The 21037-nt window shown below is 36.2% G+C and overlaps 2 protein-coding genes across 14 annotated transcripts; one reads left to right on the forward strand and one right to left on the reverse strand.

Annotated features, from left to right (window-relative positions):
• Positions 1 to 9777: 9777 nt before the first annotated feature.
• On the forward strand, positions 9778 to 14711 carry LOC140766745 (small ribosomal subunit protein mS81 (rPPR8)-like). Of its 3 annotated transcripts, none has more exons than XM_073106339.1 (2): positions 9778 to 11954; positions 14577 to 14711. In XM_073106339.1, exon 1 carries the CDS (start codon positions 9943 to 9945, stop codon positions 11833 to 11835), a length of 1893 nt encoding a protein of 630 aa, XP_072962440.1. In that variant the 5' UTR covers positions 9778 to 9942; the 3' UTR covers positions 11836 to 11954; positions 14577 to 14711. The 3 variants fall into 3 exon arrangements, with proteins under 3 accessions (XP_072962440.1, XP_072962439.1, XP_072962441.1); XM_073106338.1 differs by lacking the exon at positions 14577 to 14711 and adding an exon at positions 14165 to 14302; XM_073106340.1 differs by lacking the exon at positions 14577 to 14711 and adding an exon at positions 12080 to 12194.
• LOC140766746 (BTB/POZ domain-containing protein At5g47800-like) lies at positions 13022 to 19955 on the reverse strand. Of its 11 annotated transcripts, none has more exons than XM_073106350.1 (7): positions 19801 to 19944; positions 18715 to 18794; positions 17436 to 17582; positions 17136 to 17205; positions 15549 to 15932; positions 14597 to 15331; positions 13022 to 14378 (listed from the first exon to the last, which is right to left on the reverse strand). In XM_073106350.1, the coding sequence occupies exons 3-7, from the start codon at positions 17492 to 17494 to the stop codon at positions 13965 to 13967; spliced, it is 1662 nt and encodes a 553-aa protein (XP_072962451.1). In that variant the 5' UTR covers positions 17495 to 17582; positions 18715 to 18794; positions 19801 to 19944; the 3' UTR covers positions 13022 to 13964. The 11 variants fall into 11 exon arrangements, with proteins under 11 accessions (XP_072962451.1, XP_072962446.1, XP_072962445.1 ...); XM_073106345.1 differs by having other exon boundaries at positions 15549 to 15950; positions 18721 to 18794; positions 19801 to 19943; XM_073106344.1 differs by having other exon boundaries at positions 15549 to 15950; positions 17436 to 17575; positions 19801 to 19943.
• Between the last annotated feature and the right edge of the window lie 1082 nt (positions 19956 to 21037).

Below are 21037 nucleotides of genomic sequence, written 5' to 3' on the forward strand. Positions count from 1 at the left end.
GAAGTGGTAGACACCAACATTAGTAACAGGATGAGCACCAGCAAAAAACAATAATACAAACCACCGATGGCGCATGCCATGCGGTGCCACCATCGGTGAACACACTCTCGGCACGCCTTTAATATTTATTTTAATAAAAAATTAAGGTTATTTAGATATGTTTTTGGATCTTTGGCATGTCAATTTTTAGTTTTAGTTTAAATATATGTATTAAAACCTATATTACTATTTAATCTTTAGATTATTTTTATAAATGACCTATTTTATGAAGATATAACAATAATCAAATAAATATATTATTCAGGAAAGATGATATTAACGATTGAACTCTCCTTAATATGATTGAATACATAATATGATTCAACACATAATATTAATTGAGAATAATTCAATAAATTAATACTAATATCTAATTAAACGTAAAATGATAAGGAGGATTAAAAATTTTATTTGTAACACAAGAATAATACAAGAATATTATGTTAAATACTGTCAATAATTTTTAAAACTCATTCACTGATAGTATTACTCATTGTAAATTCACACATAGTTTTTATATAAATATGAATTTAACAGTTCTCTTATAATATGATATAGATATTGAATATAAACGAAAATGACAAACATTGGCATAGACATGTCATAATTATATACATATTATAGATATAAAGTATAATAAAATGTTGTGACTTCGATGGATATGAATGATACAATGGTAATGATGATAATAAACTCAAATCATAAGATTAGTGCACCTCATAACATCTAAAATTGATTGATGAAAATAGAAAAAAAATTTAAAAGTTAGGCTCACGTGACGTATCATGCTTGTCACATTGCACAGCTTGGCACAGGGGTGTGCCACTGGCATACCCCTATGTGTCATGCCACCATCGGTACAACAAGTATAGATTAGTACAATCATCGTTGGTACAAACAAAATCAAATAGTTCTATTAGCAAAACCAAATTAATCATATATTATTGCACAATAGAAAAGGAACACCATCTACCAGCATATAAAAGCCTAACACTACAGGATCTATCAACATGATAATCCATTTATTGATTTTAAGGTGAATTTTGGCCTTTAAGTTATGGTAGACAACTATTCATTTCTTTTGAAACAGTTCACACAGTTGAAAGAGGACATCATTCACAACAAAACTTGTGAAAGGCAAAATAAATGATTGGACGAACCATGTAATTTTAGTGCCATGAAGTGTGAGGTCAACTAGGTTATCTCTATAATCCTGAAGAGATCCATACATGGCAGAAGTAATTAAAGAGTATAAAAAAATCAACAAGAGATTTTCTTTTAAGTAAATAGTATAGTGTTCAAACTGGTACTACACCTATGAAAGGATTTAATGATTAAGGATAAATTTTCTCCTGAAGTATAAGACAAATCAAAAAATATTGTACAAGTCTATGAGACAATGTTAAACCGAAGTAGCACTTACAAATAAAGGGCCTAGACTAGACACACCCTATCCTGTTAAAAACCAAGGTCATATTTGTATATAAAGTAACAAAGACAACCTTGTTATCTGAAGTAAGGTTATGAAAGATAATGTATTAAAGTTAGAACTTGCAACTATGGAACTAGAAACTATATAGTTTATGTGTAGTTCATATGAAATTTATAGCTAAGATTAATAGCAAGAATCCGACATTTTTCTGAATTCCTATACACTATTTGTAAAACAATTTACTTCTTAACCTTGATAAGAAGATGGCTTATTCCTATATTGAGCATAAGGATAAGGATCCAAACTAATTCAAATGGGTTAAACCTCGCATTTTGAAAAATTCAATGCTGGCCACACAAAAAAGACACAAAACTAGAGTGTAAATGAGCTGAGCTTGAGTGAGCTGGGCTCGAATCGAGAGGTGGAAAACTAAGCTCAGCTCAAGCTTGAGCTCGATTCGAGTTGGAAAAGCTAAGCTCGGCTCGGCTCATCTCAAGCTCAATAAGGCTTGAGCTTGGCAAGATGGCTCATGGGTTGGCCTATAGCTTGATCCAAAATCATAGTGTTATATGAAAAAAAATAGCAAATAAATGGTGAACGATAGAATTCGAACCCAGGTTGGCTGGTAATAAAAGTTGTTTTAACCAACTATGCTATATAACATCTATATATTTATTTTGTATGTCTATGTATATATAATATTATCTCACAAACCCAGGTTGGCTAGTAATAAAAGTTGTTTTAACCAACTATGCTATATAACATCTATATATTTATTTTGTATGTCTATGTATATATAATATTATCTCACATATTATATATCGAGCCTATTCGAGCCGAGGTCGAGTGAGCTGACTCTAGCTCGGCTTGACTTGATTAATATTTCGAGCTCAAAATTTCAGCTCGGCTCATTTAAAGCTCGGGCCGAGCTTAGCCAAGCTCACAAGCCTTGTGAACTGGCAAGCTTTCTTGACAGCCCTACACAAAACCACATCTAAAATGTTCCTTTTCTTTGTGCTCTTCTTTCTCAAACTGTTCCGCATGCGATAGAAATGAAATCCTAGTTATTTGATTTTGTTCATTGGAAAAATCATTTTTTTTTCATGTAAAATCCAAGGAATCCAGATAAATGAAAAAAAAAACTCAAAAACAAGAAAAAAGAATAGAAAAAAGTACAATTCTGAGTTTTATAATAACTGTTGAATGATAAATAACCAAAATAAAGGCCACAAAGAGGCAATTTAGTATTGAACAGTTCAAACTCACAAAGATAGCTCCTGTCTACTCTTCCATGCCTAATCAGCATATATCTACTTATACAAGTGCTCTTAGATAGCTGGTTACTTATGCACCAGCTGATTCCCCTAACTGCATACTTGATGCAACTAGGTGTGCAACAGGGTGATTAAGGACCAACATATGCTCATTTACCAAGATGACCAACAAGCTCTTCTTCAATTTCTTATTTTCTTCTCTTCTTTTCTTTCTCTTTCTTCCCAACTCAGCTACTTTCTCTACAGTAGTGTTTTGCATGATCCCTACTATAGGAGTATAGGTAATTAGTTTGCTAATTATTTATTAATGTTAATCTGTTAGAGAAAGAGACCGATGTCTAGAAAATGTTTATTAATGCTATTATCTACAAGTGTCAATCTGTTAACTATTAATGCTAATTTTCTTTCACTGTCCTAAAAAAATTGCTGATTAGTTTGCGCTAATTAAAGTTAATCTATTATGCACTTATGCTAGAGTTCAGAGGAATTAATGGCTAGTTAGATTGTAAATTCTCTAAATGAAGTTTGTGATTTACTTGCTAATTAGTTTGTGAATTATTCAATGGAACCAATTTTGCTTTCTTTCATTACCAAAGAAATTAATAATTTGTTTGTGAATTGCTTATTGGCTCCAAGCGAATATATAGATAATTAGATATGGCCACTAAGTCCACTCAAACACCATCTGTACTTGGGTCAATATCATCTGAATATTTTGTATCTATTATATTAATCCAGGGTGGAAATATGGTTACTTTCCTAATAAGAATGATACCAATATAGTAAAAATGTAGATATTGTGGAAATATCACCAAGAGAGGAATTAGTAATTTTGAAAAGCATATTGCTCATATTAGAGGTAATATTACGCCTTGTCTAGAAGCTAGTGACGAGAGAAAAGAATTATCAAGGAACATCTAGAGGGAATCAAAAGAAAATGAGGAGAAATCAGTAGAGACCGTAGAACTAAAGCCAGAAGTAAACATATTTACAGAAAAGAAAGATCTAAAATTTTCAAACATTGAAATTTAAATATGCTAGACCGCATTGGCACCCGCCGCCCGATAAAAGCACGACACTTGGCACGGGTTGTGCTAGTGGCACAACCCCGTGCCGACCAGTACGGGGGCTTGCCAATCCATCTCGGTTCGGCACGATCTCATGTTGGTCATGTGCGTAGAGATAATTTTTTTCCTATCAATCTTTATCAAATTAACTTTACTAATTTTCTTGACAAACATGATATGATATGTGGAACTCATTTTTTTAACTTCTTTTTATTTATATTAATCATTATCAATTAACTTTTGTTATTTGTTATTTTTTAATTTCTATAATCATTATTTAACAAACATAGAATGTCAACTCATTTGTTATTTTTAGAATGACAATTCATAATTAATTTTCGTTTGTCATTCTCTAATTCAACCAAATCATGTATTATCATATTTTGTCATATGATATTATTTCTTTTTTAACTTTTATTTTTATTTTTATCCATTAAATATTTCTAAAACTCTCATATTAAACACAATTGTATTTAACACTTCTCTCTCAACTCCTCCAATCGTAGTAGCCCTTCTTATTCTTTCTCTCTTTTTATTTTCTTAATAATTTCCTACTTTAGTGATCTTAGATGGTGGCATAGCCATCGTTGTTAAAAATATCTTTAAATATCTTAAAAATATTATAAATGCGTGCCACTGATCGTGCCGGTGGCACAGCTGGTATTGCACCTTTCTCCACTATAGCCTTCCCCTAGCTACCTACCACGATTCACTTATATGCATTTTCTTTTAGCAAAACTTCAACGATTAATAACTCTATCACCAAATTTTTCTAATTTTTCAGGTCATTAAACACACATCATTCTATCATCTCTATCTCCCCCTCCTCTCCCCTCTGCTTCACCTATGTGTATATATAAACATATAGAAGAATTGTAGCAAATCTCCACCTTTTAGATCAGAATTGTTTGTCCTCAATTGGTGCAACTCCTACAGCAGCCAAGTTCTTTCATACCTCACTCCCTTAGTTTCAACACAAACTTGTCTATAGTCTTGACAATAATATTTCTACCAAATTATCTTGTTTGCCTAGACAATTTCTCTTGTTTGTTTGGACATTTGCAGCCTAAGATTTCAAATTTCAGAAAGCTCAACTCATAAGCATTCGCAAAAGTGTTGCTCAAGTAACTTAGAAATGCATATTATACAACATGTAGATTCAAAAAGTGGCAATGAAACTACAAAATGATCAAAGCAAGTGAACTATGCTCAGATGCTCCATAAAGCTGCACTTGATCTACAAAAAGAGATAATGGATGAACAGATTTCCTCTTTTGAACTTTAATCATTAGCCCCTCGCGTACCCAATACTCATGGAAAATGTCTAGATTGGTCGAAACAACCCGATATGGGTTAGTGAAGAGTGAAAGAGGGGATAATTGATAATTCTTATGATAAAAATCTTATTATTATTATTAATATTTTTATTATTTTATATATGTCTTTCCAACCAAAAGACTCAACATTACGAGGATATAATGAGGGTTATTGACCCAACAAAAGTCAGGGTTGGATCGGATCCAATGGATTCGTTATGTCCTTCTCCTACCAACCTTCTTCTATTTCTCTTTCCAATGCATATTTATCGATCTAAACACTGGACAAATCCTCCAACGCAAATCCATCAGGAAGTCCTCTTTCTCTTTTTGCAATTTTCTTACTAGTTTTTTTTTTCATTTCTCCTCTCTATCTCTTTCTCTCTTTCTCCGGTGATGACCTCACCTTTTCTCTCGCCAGCAAGCTTTATTCTCTCCCTCCACTTTTCGCTCTCATTTTCTCTTTCTCTAGTGTTGACCTCACTTTTTCTCTCCCCAGCAAGCTTTACTCTCTCTCTCTCCACTTTTCGCTCTCCATCTCCTTTTCTTCCTATCCGTCATGCAGCAACTATTCTGCCACAACAATAACAGAAGTAAAGAGATAGAGAAGTATGGGAGAGTGTGAAGTGAGTGAGAGATAGGGAGAGAGGAAGAGAGTGGGAGAAAGAAAGATAGAGAGGAAGAGAGTGGGAGAAGCAAAGAGTTTTTTTTCTTATTATTTAGATTTTATATGTGAATAATTTATATTTTTCTATTTTAATAAATTTTTAGGATGTTTCCTGCATTTTTTAAAATAACTTTTACAATTTTATGTGATAAAAAAATAATATGATACCAAAATGGCAGGAAGAGAAATTGGCACATAGTATTATCCAATTAATTAACTTTATAAAATTCTCAATAATTTCAAATGGGAATGGGATGTGGCTTCCTAATAAATGATAGAGGAGAAGAGAGGGGTGAGAACCCTCAATTTCTTTCCTTTTCCAGCTTTGAGATTTTGGCCAAAGGAGGAAAACCATCATGTCCTAGACGAAGAAGAAGAAGCATAAGATAAGCATTTTACTATTTTAGCCATTTAAGTAAACAAATATTTGAACTTAAATGAAATATTATATCTTTTTATGCCAAACGGTCTAAATAGTGTTAATCTTAACCTAACCCAATGTGTGTCCTACAAATATTTCATAAAACATAGGGTGCGATTTGTAAATACTGAAATTGCAGGGTATAAACCATAAATACATAAAAAAAAAGTAGTGTTAAATGCACATTTCCCCAGAAAAGGAAGTCCACAATTGACTCCTATAGGTGGGGCAATTACTTTAATCAATAGAACATACAAAAATTTGAGAACACATGCTCAAAATCATGAAAACAAATTATTTCCACACTATATTATACCATACAATCTAAATTAATTTGTAAAAGAGAACTTGCTCCCATGGTGACTCAACCACTTCAAGAACATAATACATTATTAATTATGCAAAGTCAATGTTCATATATTGTGAAGGCTGTTGAACTGCTCTTTAAGCATGGTGTATTTGTAGTTGCAATTTTTAAATTGAGGGATTATATATTATTGTCACTGTATCATAGTCTATATACTGAGATTTCCAATTTATCCACTAAAAAGAACTACCACTCGTAACAAAAGGTCTTGTAGATTACACAGCATATTACTAACTAAGATGTAAAATATATAAACAATATCAATTTATAGATAAGAAATTTACACTGTAACATGTTTTCCAATTAGGCCACCTAGAGATGCAGAAGCATGCCGCTATTCACAAATAAAAGTTTCTAGATATGGTAGTGAATGAAAGGTAATAATTTCCTTCACTCTGACTCATATTGGTTGGAGGCATGGAAGTCTCAAGGAAAAATCTAAGAAGAATTTGCAACGGTAATTTTATTTTTTTTAAAAATTGGATACTTTACGGAAGCATCTAACGAATATTGTATCTGATGAGTATCGTATTCGATACAAACACATCGAGAGGAGAAGTATCCGTGCTTCCTAGTTGAACAATTATTGTTGTGTGAAATTTCCCATTTTCTATAATATATCCTTGTCATTGTCTCATTACTCTTAACTTCAAAAGATATCAGTAGAATATTTGGGAACTTGAAAGATAGATTTCTTCTGGTTATCTCTTTGCTCCTTGTTGTCTCTATCTCTTATCTATGATACACTAGTTAATTGTTTTGTTAAACTTATTCACTGAAGTGAAATTCTTCTTGCTTGTTTGCATCAAAGTTTCCAACTTAAGCATCGACTTCAAAGTTGTGAACTTTTTAACTTTAACCGACGACAAGAGACAAATCAAATAATCAGAGAATGAGCAACAATTAGTTAATCACTTAATTTTCTCAATCACAACCAGATAGAGTAGATTCCAAGAAAGACCACTTTAAGTTTAAACACAAGAGGACTAGCAAGTTTCTTCCCACCTATCCATTCTTTTCAGATTAAAGACGATCTCAAAAAGATGCTCCTGACCAGGATGATGATATACAGGATAACAGAAAGGAACTTCTAGCAGAAAATGTACTTCTAGGACTCAAGGTGGAAAAAAAAAGTCTATTTTGACGATCCATGGATAAGATTTTGATTTCAAACTATCAAACTATCAAACTATTACTGAAATCATTTAAGTGTATTATTATAAATTTAATATGTTTTCTGATACACAAAGACAACCATTGATAGTTATAAGTTAGTCCCTCACAATATTTCTCCAATGAACTACATCTGATACTTTATAGTTCTCATCTCCCATTCCTGAACTTTTCAGACAATCCAACCTTCACAACATAATCATACTTATTGAAAAGTTCATCATTTTTCTGTTTCACTGTGTCTTGACTAAACCAATCTCTTTTGAACCAACAGTTGACTAGCATTTTGGTGCATTTAAATTATAATGAAGCTAGCTAACTCCACCCTAAGCTTCCATTTAGCATAAATAATTCAAAATTCTCTATTTTACCAGTATCCACATAAAAATTATTACTATGTTATATGATCATAAATCTCCACATTTTCTTGTCCAAGAACTAGGTTTCCTAGAATAGTATTGGCATTTTACATAATTCTCCCAAAAACCAAATATGAACTTGTAGGAAATGGATGCCTAGATAAGAATCGCACCATCATAGACATCCTTTAGACAAACTAATATGACTAGCATAATTGACATAAACATGACCCAGATATACAAGTCCGAAGGCCCTTAACGAGCATATAACATTCAAGCACATGGTTACAAAATCATCTTACACTAGCCTAAGTATACTGTGTAACATATTAAGATAACATAGTAGGGTATCAGGAATACTGAAACCTCAACATAGTGAGGAATGTTAGCAAGAGAAATGTTACACGAATGGTAAAATACATAATCCAATAGATATTGTTTTTAATACATAATCAAACAAGCCCTTACAATTATCCAAGATAATAATAAAAAAAAAAACTGGAACATTTTAAAAATATAAACATTTTCGTAGGGATACCGGACCAAATAAATCATAGAAAAATACAAAAGAAATGGAAAAGAATTTATTTCCTTAGTTGATGGAATTCACAGCTTAATGATTATATTGAACAATGATGTACCTAGAGAGCTCCCAGATGAAATTGTAAATGTAGGCACAGTTGTAGATGATAGAGCCATTGCACAAAGATTGAGCTAGAATTGCAAACAAACCAAGCATTTTTGTTAGAAGACGGAAAAAAACATTTTCTAAGAGGACATCAATAATATCCAACATCTCTACATCCATCTTAAAGAATATAATATTCCGCAAACAACATTCCATATAACCGGTATAAATTCTCAGTTTGGCCCTACCTAAATTCCCAATGTTCAAGAAGATTTAAAACTTAAAATGTTCTCAATAAAATTTCATCTAATTTTAATATCCAGATCGACAAATTAAATTATCAAGAACATATAGATGAATTATGAAAAAAAAAATTAGAATAAAGATAATCTTTTCACCTACATGCCTGGAAAAAAAAGTTAAAAAACACACACACACACACACACACCCCTAAGGAGTAAATTGCAAAGAATCTAAAACTAGATTAAACGATTAGAGTACAGAATCACCTATTAAATAGCCAAATTCAAGCTACTGTGTATTCCTCAAACTCCATCAGTATGCTAAAAAAAAACATAAATTTGACAAAGAACATAACCACAAAAGATTCGATCCTTCCCACTTCGAAGCAAGAAAAGAATCAACCGAACAACCCAAATTGGAATTCAAAGCAACAGAGGGAGGAAGGCGGATTAAATTTGCATACCTTTTTTGTGGGGAAGAAATCCTGCAAGCAAACGCGAGGGAAAGGAAGAGAACCAACTTAAGATTAAAAATGGATTATATACTTATCAGTGAGCCGGCCGAGGAAACTTGCCAACTGCGAACCGACTTTAATATTGGGCCGGAGGGCGGAAGCTCAAGAAATGGCCTGGTTCAATTAGCCGGCCCAGTTCAATTTTGCTTCCACTAACATTCAATCGGAGGACTGTGCTTGCCATCCTTGGCATTTTCGAATTAACCTTTTATTTAAGGTTACAATGAAATATATCACTTTTTTAGTATTAAGTTTGTAAAATTAAAAAAGAGTTCTTGTTTGGTCAAAATGACTCTTGTATCTCCTCCTCATCTCCTGCTCTTTTGCCTTAATAGTAGGTCCGCCGCACGAGAGCTCGTAAATCCCTCCTAAAACCCTAACCTTAACTCTCTCCCACCTCTCCCGAAACCCTAGACCTAGATCAGATCAACTCTCCCGGACAATGAGGAACGCATGGAAGTCTTTGATCCTTCGAAATCTCTCTCAAATCTCTTCGCACTGCCCTCGAACCCGACCCCCGGATTTCCAGGTGAAGTTCTTAGCATCCCAAAACCTTAGCTCTTCTCTCCGTTGGTTCTCTTCGATCCCTGCTGTCGATCGCAAGGAGCAGAATCCCGCCATAGTTGCCGAGATATTCTCGAAGCCGATCGGTTCTGACGAGATCAGGGCTCAAATGGAGTCGCTTGACCTCGCCTTGGACCTCGAAATGACGAACTCGCTGCTCCGTGATCTCGAAGGGAGCCCCGAGGTCGCTCACAAGTTCTTCGATTGGGTCTCGGGTGATGGAAAACTCAGATTGAATTCGAAATCTTATAACTTGATGCTGGAGATTCTTGGGAAGAAGGGCATGACGGAAGAATTCTGGGGTTTGGCTGAGATCATGAAGAAAAAAGGGTTTGGAATCGCGAAAGATACCTACTTGAATGTGTCGGAGAGTTTTGAGAAGCTAGGTATAGTGAAAGATTTGAATCTGTTGAAGGAAATGTACTTTCTTAATTCTCACGAGAATGTCGCTGGCAGGATGTGCCCTATGATTTGTCGGATTCTGAGATCAGTGGAAGAATCTGATTCAGGCTATGAATCTATGAAAAAGAAGTTAGATGAATTGGGTGCTAGTTTGTCGTCGGATTTGGTTTGTGCAGTCTTGGAGAGGATTGCTCAATACCCTAAGAAGTCTTTGATGTTCTTCCGATGGGTTGAGGGGAATTCATCTTTTAAAGTTGACGGTAAGGTTTATAATGCCATGGCTAGGGTATTGGGCCGAGAAGATTGCATTGAGGAATTCTGGGATGTTCTTGGTAAGATTAGAGATGGGGGTTATGATTTGGAGAAGGAGACATATGTCAAGGTTTCAGAGAGATTTCACAAGCGGAAGATGCTTGCAGCTGCTGTGGATTTGTATCAGTTTGCAATGAAGGGTTCAGAGAAGCTTACAGATCAGGATTTCTTGTTCCTCCTGAAGAAAATCATTGTGGGTAAAGACCTTGATCTGAATTTGGTTACAAAAGTTGTTAGTACTTTCAGAAGTGCTGGGGATTCTATCAGAGGGTCAGTTTTTGATGGAGTTCTGAAATCCTTGAGGAGTGTTAACAAACTGGCTGAGTGTGACAAGGTCTTAAGGGCCATGGAGGAAGGGGGTTTCGCACCAGATAGCTCGGTACATGTTAAAGCTGTTGTTGGACTCTGTAATGCTGGGGTTTTGGATGAAGCCCTCCAGTATTTAGTTGATGTCGAAGAAGCAGGATATAATTTGGATTTAACAGCATGGGCTACTATAGTTGAAAAACACGCTTTGGCAGGTAATCTGGATAAATCATTGTCATGTTTTCGCAATATGGTTGAAAGGAAAGGTGGAGAAGATGTTGGTTGCGCACTTGAGGTGTTGGTAAACGGGTGTTGCCAGAAGAAAGAAGCAAAGGAAGCACATAAGGTTCTAAAGGAGGTAGTTACAAAGTATAACGTGAAACCATGGCATAGCACATATAAGTTCTTAATTGAAAGGTTGATCAGTCAAGGAAGTACTAAAGAAGCTTGCAGTCTTCTTGTTTTGATGAAAAGTCATGGTTTTCCCCCTTACATTGACCCATTTATTGACTATATTTCCAAGTCTGGCACAGTAGAAGATGCTACAGACTTATTGAAGTCAATGTCTCTGAAGGAATTTCCATCAAGAATGGTGTTTTTGCGTTTGTTTGAAGGGTTGTTCAAAGAAGGGAGGCATGAAGTTGCACATGGGTTACTTTCTAAATCTCCTGGAAGTGTTCGTAACCATGCTGATGTCTTGGATCTGTTCTATGCAATGAAACCTGAAGAGGCTACAGCACCAGCTCTGTAGACCACCATAATATGGTTGTCTTGTTGTCTCACTAGAGAAACTATCCACCTTTTGAAGGAAACTGAATGTTCAGTTGATTAAGGACATCCATTTTGCCAAGCAATTCCATTCAAAACTTTGTGAGTTTTTTATCCTCTTAATCGTGAAGAGCAATTGGCTAGAATTTGAGTTGAGTCTGTTGAACAAGTTTTAATACAACTTTGAGTTTCTTCTGAACTTTTCTCCTTGCAAACAAATGATGCAGATTATCCCAATTCCTCAATGTTGGTTATTTTGGTAATTCAAAGTCTTCTTTTGGCTGGATTCTCTTTCATATTTGCAGTATATGACTTAGGTTGTTGGTCATAGTCCTGGTAGGGTTACTGTGGTATGCCGGTATGTGCATATAGCCTCATGATTTTTCAGCAATTCTTAGTTAAATCTATAGTTCATAATGATGTCACTAAATACATGAGAAAGATTTGGGAAGTTGATATCCTTGCCTGTAAAGGTCTTTTGCATGAGACTGAGTGAATAAATATTCTTGCAATATAAGTTTGCTGCAGAGTACAGAGTAATTAAAATGGAAAAAGTTGTGTGCTATATATTCCAGTCCACAGATTAGAGAGATTCTTTCTCCGGAAACACATCACAAGTGCATAGATTGCAAATCATTTGGCAGATTTCCAAATAATAATTGGTTTATCTAATAACATCTCTCTAACATGGAATAATCTTGCCATCTATGTTAGCATTCTTCATTTTTGGTAAATTTCACTATTATCATTTTAGAGCAATTGAGTTTAAAGTAGGAAAATAGCAGTAGAAATTACAAGTTTTGTCTATGCTGTTATAAATTGTAAGCATGGATCCTAGTTTCGGTCGATCCCAAGTGGGATCAGCCAAAACCGATCTGAATTGGTCGTAGCTGATCCCGGGTTGAAACAAGTCTATGGATTGGTTTTGGCTCGGTATTGGTCAGATCGGCTGATACTTGATCCGTTTCGGGTCAGGGTCGGTCGATCTCGCTAGAGATAGGTACGGTAAGAGAGAAAGAGAGCGAGGAAGAGAGAGGGTAAATTAAAAAAAAAAAGGAGAAAGAAAGGGAGCAAGAGAATGAGTAAGAGAGAGTTTGTGGGTTGCGATAGTAAGAGGGACAAGGAAGAAGAGAGAGGGGACGAGAAGGGAAGGAGAGAGACGTGGAGAAAAAATAAAAAACTATGTTGGAGAGGAAGAGAGGTGGTAGTCAGTGAGGGTGAGGGAAAAGAAGGGAGAGAGAAACGTGGAGAAAAAAAAGAAAAAACTCTGTTGGAGAGGAAGAGAGTTAATAAGAGAGAATTAGTGGAAAAGAGAGAAAAGTAGTGGGAGAGAGATAGAGATTGAAAAAAATTGTATGTGTCATCTAGTTTTTAGACTTTATATATGGATAATTTATATTTATATATTATTATTTTTTCTAAAAAATTATAATTTTTCTGCAATTTAAAAATTATTTTAAAATATAGGCTGATACAAAGTGCCAATACTACCGATATTGTTGATACATATTGTTTTTGTAGACTGCTGATCTCGATCCCGATTCTAATACTTGAAACTTTGCTTGTAACTATTAAAAAATATATAGTATAAATTTTAGTGAAGTGGATTAGACAATCCAGAAAGTGACAATGTGTTTAATGGAGTAAAATACCTATGTAGTAATCTTCTCAGGGATAATTTTCCCAGCTGTGAATTAACATTAATGACTAACATAAGAAACTTGATATTGTTCATGTGACTTAAGGAAATCTCTTTTACAGTCACTACTACATGTGTGCTTTTTTTCATATTCCTGTTTTCTCTAGTTATCTATTTCCTTTTAGATCTTTTCAGAACACTGGCTCTTCCGGAGGAACTCTATGAGTAAGCAGCTATGATAACTTTATCTCATATTTATAGGGAATTCCTAGCTTGTATGATCTATCATCCATCAAATAGCCCAAGTAATTACAGAATGTTTCTCCCAGACAAGCTATTCATAATTCAAATTTCTAACCAACAATTGAAAAGGAAAGAAAAATCAAGAGAGCTATTCAATTATCAATTAAATGAGAATCTGGTGGAGAAATATATGGGATATGGGTTCTTCTTTCCTGTCCAGCTCCATCTTGTCACTTAGTTTGTAACTTGCTCACCATACCTGCACCTTTCTCCTCTAAGATCTCCTTCTTCTTTGCTACCTTTGATCCTGAAGAAGATCTATTGATCACAATGTTATCAGTTCTTTCACGCTGTGTCAACTCTCGCCTCAATTGTTGTCCTCCTCCATGGCCTTGTTCTGACCATCTTTCCTCTTCCATTGCCATCCTAGCATTCAGAATATCCACTGATTGATCGAGAGGGATTCCTCGGCTTCCACTTGCACCACCAGCTCTCTCCTGCTCTATGAACAGAAGCTGCACTATCGTGCGGAGAGGCATCTGGTCATTTGCTATAGCCTGTGCACGCACCTGAGGTGACAGTTTCCGACAATCTATCATCCTACAGAGTTGCTTCCTTTCTTCCTTGCTTAGCTCTCTGTGTTCCTAAAGAGATCAATGCAACAAACAAATACATTGTTATCACAAAGTATGAATCTGGATGCAGAAGCTAGCCATGTTATATAAGCAGGTTTTCTTACATGCTTATACCTTTGAGCACTTGGTATTTAATTTCACTTTTTATCTTTGGTTTGCATAGTAACCATGACTATGGAAAATTTATTGATTGTTGCCACTTTGTAGCTAGAAGTTGAATGGATCACCTTAAGGTAAGTATCAATAGCCTGATACAGCCCGTCATGCTCTTGCCTTGCCAACTCTGGCAATGACTCGGCAAGATCGATGAATTTTGACACCGGGAGATCAGCATCATGTGCGATGACCTGCAGGTACGAGTCAAAGATCTTCACCACCTTTGACATCGACCTAATCATCTTCTCACTGTTTTCAGGAGCCACTGATCGGCGGAACTGTGCCAAGAAGGTATCCATCACTGCCTCCACTGCACTGACATCGTACGACTTAGGATTTGAAGGTAGCGGGACAAGTAGATCAGTCACATTAGCTTCATCCAATTGCCGACCCGCGCGCCTAATGAGCTCAGCTCTAGTGGATGGTGAAGCATCTATAATGTTAGCCACCTTTAACAATCTTAACAAGAACCCGCAGGAGACTGAGCTAGGTTCAGAAGGAATCATGCTAACAATGGACTCGAGCACACGCCGGTGCTTGGCTAGGGTCTCTTCAGCACGTGCCATAGAGCTCTGGGCTGGCCATTTGGAATTGCGTGGGTCAGGTAGGTGCTTGCAGGCATAAACATGGAGCGCCTCCCCAATGAGCTGTGGAGGGAGTGCCTTTGTTGCTCGTATGGTGGAGATGATCGACCTAAAGATGTCGAGATCGAGCTCTGAGATGTCCTCTGTCCACCAGTCCTTAGGTACAGATTGATGCTGCTTCTTGTTGTAGCCAGGCCTTGTGTATGTGTAGGACCATGTCACCTGGACAACAATCCATGGCCAGGGAAAGCTCAGTGTTCTTTTACTCAAGATTATCAAGCTGCTCGTTACAAGCTTTAGCACAATGTTTGCTTCAAATTATTGGTTGAATCACTTGTGAAGGAGCCCAGCTCGATTTTATTTCAATGCTGACTGAGCTTGATGAGATTTAGGCTTGATTGTAATGAAAAGTTTACATGATCATGGATGAGAGACTGACCTTTGAGGGATGAATAAGGATTTTTTCAACTATCGAATCCAGGCAGGGCTGCACAATGCGGTTTTCTGACCACCCAGATAACTTCCAAGCAGACTGCAATGCTGCAATCGAGTCCTTCCAGCCTTGAAGGATGCATGAGTCAAAGAACGATTCGAGCTTCATGACTAAATTGCCCTTGGCTGCCGACTCAGTCATTCGTAGGAATCTGGCTGCCAGGATTGCTGGCACGAAGTTGTGCGCACTGAGACTGATGGTGATACCATAGCAGAACTTGGTGCAGAGCTCGAAGGCTTCTTCACCACCTGGGATGTCATGTAGAGCAACTGGGATTGGCTGGCCTGCTTCGTCGTCGGTGTCAGAGCATAGGCGTTGGAGGAGCCCACACTTCAGAAGAAGTGGAAACTACAGTTAAGAAGAGCTCAAATCAAAAGCTTTGGACTACTAGAAGGTAAACAAAACATTGTTAATTTAGTTAGTGTATGATGAGATGTTGTCATGTAGGCATTTAGCGTGACTGTAAAACTTGCAACTGTGCATCATTTATGGATAACTCTATGCATCTTTAACTTCTCTAGAAACGACACAAAGAGGATTTTTTTTTTTCCAGCACTGTCCTTGGAAAAGATCTAGTTTGAGATATTTGTGCTCTTGAAAAGGTTTATTGCATAATATAAATATAACTTGGTATTGGATCTCAAAGTGGCAGGCACAAGGAAACCCATGCAGCCCGAGACAAAGTACACAAAAATGAGCTCATATTTCTCATGGAACTTTCTTATCAGCTCTAGAAGTAGTAGAAGAATTAAAGGCTTCATGTTCTTCCTGTTTATGTTTTTAATTACAATCTTTCATCAGGCAGTGAACTGTAGCGTCTGCCACTGAGAACTATACATAAATGCAATGATAGAAATAACATGCATGAAGTATTTGTTTGTAGCTATGCTGATAATTTACTTTGCTAACAACCTAACAATAAAATCATTGAACAGTGAAGTAGAACTATTCGTTTATCCCCAAATGATCTACAAATACTATTTCTTAAGCAGTTTGAAGGATGCCAATTATTTGAGTGAAGTCACGGCCTTAACTTTCCTGAGCTAGTGCAAGTCCCTTAGGCCTGAGGTGTAAAAGTTCATCTAAGATTAGAAGGACAATATTCTAAGTCAAAAGGCCCAAGTAAATCTATATTTGATTCAGTGTCATCACTAGGCTTGTAGTTTAAATAAAATAGCAAAATCCCAAAGGACGATAAATTGAGCTTATTTACTATGAAAAAGGCTGGGATTGGGCCTCGTTGATGATGCCCTTGCATAAGGAGTTGAAGCCTATTAAGATCTTGTGATCAATTTACTTTTAGGTGTGGTGACCAATCTTCTGAAGTCATTCATTCTCATGTCTCATTTCCCATTTCTCATCATTGGATTAGTGTTGTGGGAGTTTGAACTAATCAACAGATAATTGGAAAATAACAGCAAAGTGCCAAATTTGTTTTTGAATTCATGATTTAACCTCCTACAATTGCTTTGGATCTAAGTATACTCAGAAATAATCAAACAGACAAATATAGGGAGAAAGTGATAAGTGTACCTTATGCAGTAAGTACTTAGTGTTATTAACATGTACAATTAGATCTGTTGGCACGTCCGACAGCACTGATCTGCGATATAATTTAGAGCTATTGATCAGTTAATATAAATTGAATCTCTATATTTAGCAATCATGTTTGCAGTCGAAACTTTAGAGTATCTTCTTTGTTTTCACAACCAGTAGCTTTCTTTTCGATAATATAACATGTTCACAACTCTACCTTTCCTTTTAGTTCAAGGCATTGCTGCATATTTACAGCAAACAAATTCATCTGAACCAGAAAAAGAAAGAATGATTTACCTCACAGCCTCTTCTGTGTAGAATGTGTCAGGCTTTGTTCCAAGTTTCATATACTTCATCTTTATCAATGTTTTCCTCCAATTAATGACATGAGATCTCTTACTATCGATTGCCAACTTTGCCTGCCTTCCTTGAGTGTCCTAGAACCTTGAAATGAAAAGAAAGTTAGATGCCATTAACTTGATAATGTGAATAGTACTTACTTTCTACTTTTATTTTCATGAAAACCATATATGATAAGATGAAGGTGTTTGAAAAAGTTTAGCTCTACAAAACATTTTAATTCTAGAAGTTCTCATGGCTGAATCTGGTAAATAAACTCTTTTTTTTTTTCTTCGATTCTCTAAACTAAAACTTCAGTAGGTAGTAGTCTCAAATGGAATTGAGTCACTTGAAGAATGTGTAACTTAAGAAGAGAAACTGCACTTTGTAGACAAACTAATGAGAATATTGGATCAGATGCTCTCTAAAGTTTAGAAAAGAAGAAAAGATAAAGAGACCTTTCACTGATGAAATTGAGGGATGCACTTTTAGGACCACACCACCCCTTTCTGCATTTGATTCTTTCAGGTTTTGTGGCTACCCTGAGCTCTATTTCATCTGGTTTCATTTGTAGCAGTCCAAGAACTTTATGGCATCTCAGTGAAATGACTAGATTTTATCCATTAATCTACCAAATCTTTGATGGACAAGACCTATATGTTTCTCAAATGAAAGCTACAATTCTTCTTCTTTCTTTTCTATTCTATTCTTCTCTTTTGATTTGACCCTCATCTCACCTAAACTTTGGTTGAGGGTGATCTGGACTTGTGGCCAACCAAGTAAAAGTCTCATCCTTTTACTCCACAGCTTTGTTGGCTTGATCAGTGACACAGGCTGCTTAGATCAAACGCATTACAGTTTGCAACTTTCTAAGGAGACAAGAATCCAACCACCAGGATTGCATAGATCTGGTGTTGTTAGTGCTCTACATATCACCTCTGAATGATTAAAAAAAAACAAACATATGGGACCATCAAGCAACTGTGTCTTGAGAAAGCTCATCATTTACCAAAATCCAACTATGGAGATTAGGGGGAGGGAGGGGAGGGAAGATTGCAAGAAAAGTAACCTATCATCATTTGAGCTCATGCCAAAGGACGCGGGAAAGAAGGTTTCCTCCATGAAAGCTATGATCTTAGTGAGAACGGTGGGGACCTTAAATAGCCCACAATGCCTATTATGCCACTCACTCACTCACTCACTCCTCTGTGCAAGCTTCTAATGGAATAGTACTCACCTCTACCTCTTATCCAACAAGGATGCCACCATCATCATCACCACCACCTCCTCCTCTTTAGTTAGTCCCTTGCATTCGTCCTGCACAATGGGGACACCATGTGTAAAATTATTTAGTGCCCATTTGAGAATGATGGGGAGATATTAAAATGCCTCGAGGCGCGCTTGATTCATTGAACAAACAACTTTATGCCGCATTCATTTGCGATCGACGATGAACTTCAATGCATCAAGTTCATCTTTTGCTAGCACTTGGATAACAAATCTTGTTAAAGGAGAAGTTGGTGGTCCTGAGCAGGAATTTAGCACCAAATGTGCCTCATTCTAATCTGTTAGAATTCTATGGAAACATTTATAAAATCTATGAGCATTAATGGAAAGCTTCTTCAGTGCTCCAAAATTAGAAAGGAGAATTCTGATCTCTGCCTATCTGCATCAGCCACATAACAAGTTCATATCTAGAGAAAGATTACAGTCCACAAATAGCAAATATTGTTTCAAAAAAAAATTGATCCTATTGGAGATCACATATTTTTGTAAGTAGGTTGTTCATTCATGATCAGTAGCAATACCATGACCTCTTGATCAAATGGCCCCTAAAGGCAGAGAAGGCTAGCTGTACCTGGAATTAAAGTTCATGGTTTGGTAGATGAAACAGCATAGCAATCTCTGCCGTAGTGGCCTTGCACCATGGCAAACTAATCTAAAAGCATGACACTAAAACAAAGCCCAGAAAGAGCAAAATAACAACAACAAAAGAAATATAATGTAACTTCCAACACTAATCTGCCAACTTGATAGTGCTACCTCTTGATCAATCAAAAATAACTTTGTGGGATATATATATATATAAGATATCTAATGTATATAAAGAGAGTGCTCACCAAGAAAGAAAAATGGGGGATTCCCTTCAATCCTAAACTCTCTTGAGATTCAATTGTGAGATGTCATATAAACATACTAACAGGGAGAGAGAGAGAGAGAGAGAGAGAGAGAGAGAGAGAGAGAGAGAGAGAGAGAGTGAGTGAGAGAGAGAGAGAGAGACAAGGTTGAGATTAATATATAATTTGTACAAACAAAAGCCCACCTTAAATACAGGAAGCAGTTGGGTTGCCGACAAATAAGAGATCTCCCTCAATCCCAATATATGCTCCCAGAGATTCAACTTATTTGAGATGAAACCATAACCTGCCAAAGAATCTCCCCCTCTAGAGAGAGAGAGAGAGAGAGAGAGAGAGAGAGAGAGAGAGAGAGAGAGTGCTCTACTTGTGAAATGGTAGGACAGCGATCAAGTTGCCATAGTCAACATGGCAAGATATCATCATCATCTCTTACATAGAAAGCATCTCAATATGTCGCTTGACATGAGGAATGAAAAAATAAAATAAAAGAAGTCTTATTTTTTAATATCTTTAGCATTCTTTTCTCTTCTTTTTTTTCATCCTTTTTGACATATTCCAGTTTTTCTTTTTTAAGCCATAGTTATTTTTCACCATGTACCTAAAGAAAAGGAGGAGGAGCTAATTAATTGGAAAATATGTGAAAAAGAAGAAGAGTTGGCAATAAGTTTTCTTTCATTCAAAGAACAAAAACAAAATATTTAAGGTTGATTAGCCTAAAGTATTAGAACTACTACTACACCTTTAAGTGCAAGTGGTTTTTTTTTTTAAATTTCTTTCTTTCTCTTGTGTTCATAAAAGACATATAGCAATATTCCACCACCTTAAACATCATCATCATAAGCTCATTGAAATGCCAAAAGGCGTCTCCTACTCCATTTGGGTGCTCTATGATTGAATCCAATAAAGTAAGAGCTACTCCATGGAGGTAAAGAAGAAGGGGGAGAAGAAGCGAGAATGAGAGGAAAGATCCAAGTATGGAGGCCCCCATTACTCCACTAGCTATAGGTATATTCCATGACCCATATCCCCTCCCCTCCCTCATATCTAATCTGCTGTCTGGCATGTGTGTTCTAATCAAGGCAGTGGTGGCAGGCCGAGTGGATCAACTGACCACCCCTCGAATGCCCGTCGACAGTGACGTTACAGTCGATTCCTCCGGTCGAGGTTGTTCTTCGGATTCTGGGGGGCTACTTATTGGCCATGTCTCCATTAGACATTGTCTCCCTTCTTGCTCCCTGGCTGATCTGGGATGCTTGCTTTCTCTCTCTCTCTCTCTCTCTCTCTCTCTCTCTGCATGCATGCAATTGAGTTCTACCTTGACTTCATTTTTTATTTTTATTTTTCTTTTGTTTGTGTGCATATAATATAGGTTTATATATATAATTACGTATCAATTTGCAATTTGCCTCCTACCTTTATGAA

This window comes from Typha angustifolia, chromosome 9 (assembly GCF_048772165.1).
Source record: "Typha angustifolia cultivar Huaian chromosome 9, ASM4877216v1, whole genome shotgun sequence".
NCBI lineage: Eukaryota > Viridiplantae > Streptophyta > Magnoliopsida > Poales > Typhaceae > Typha > Typha angustifolia.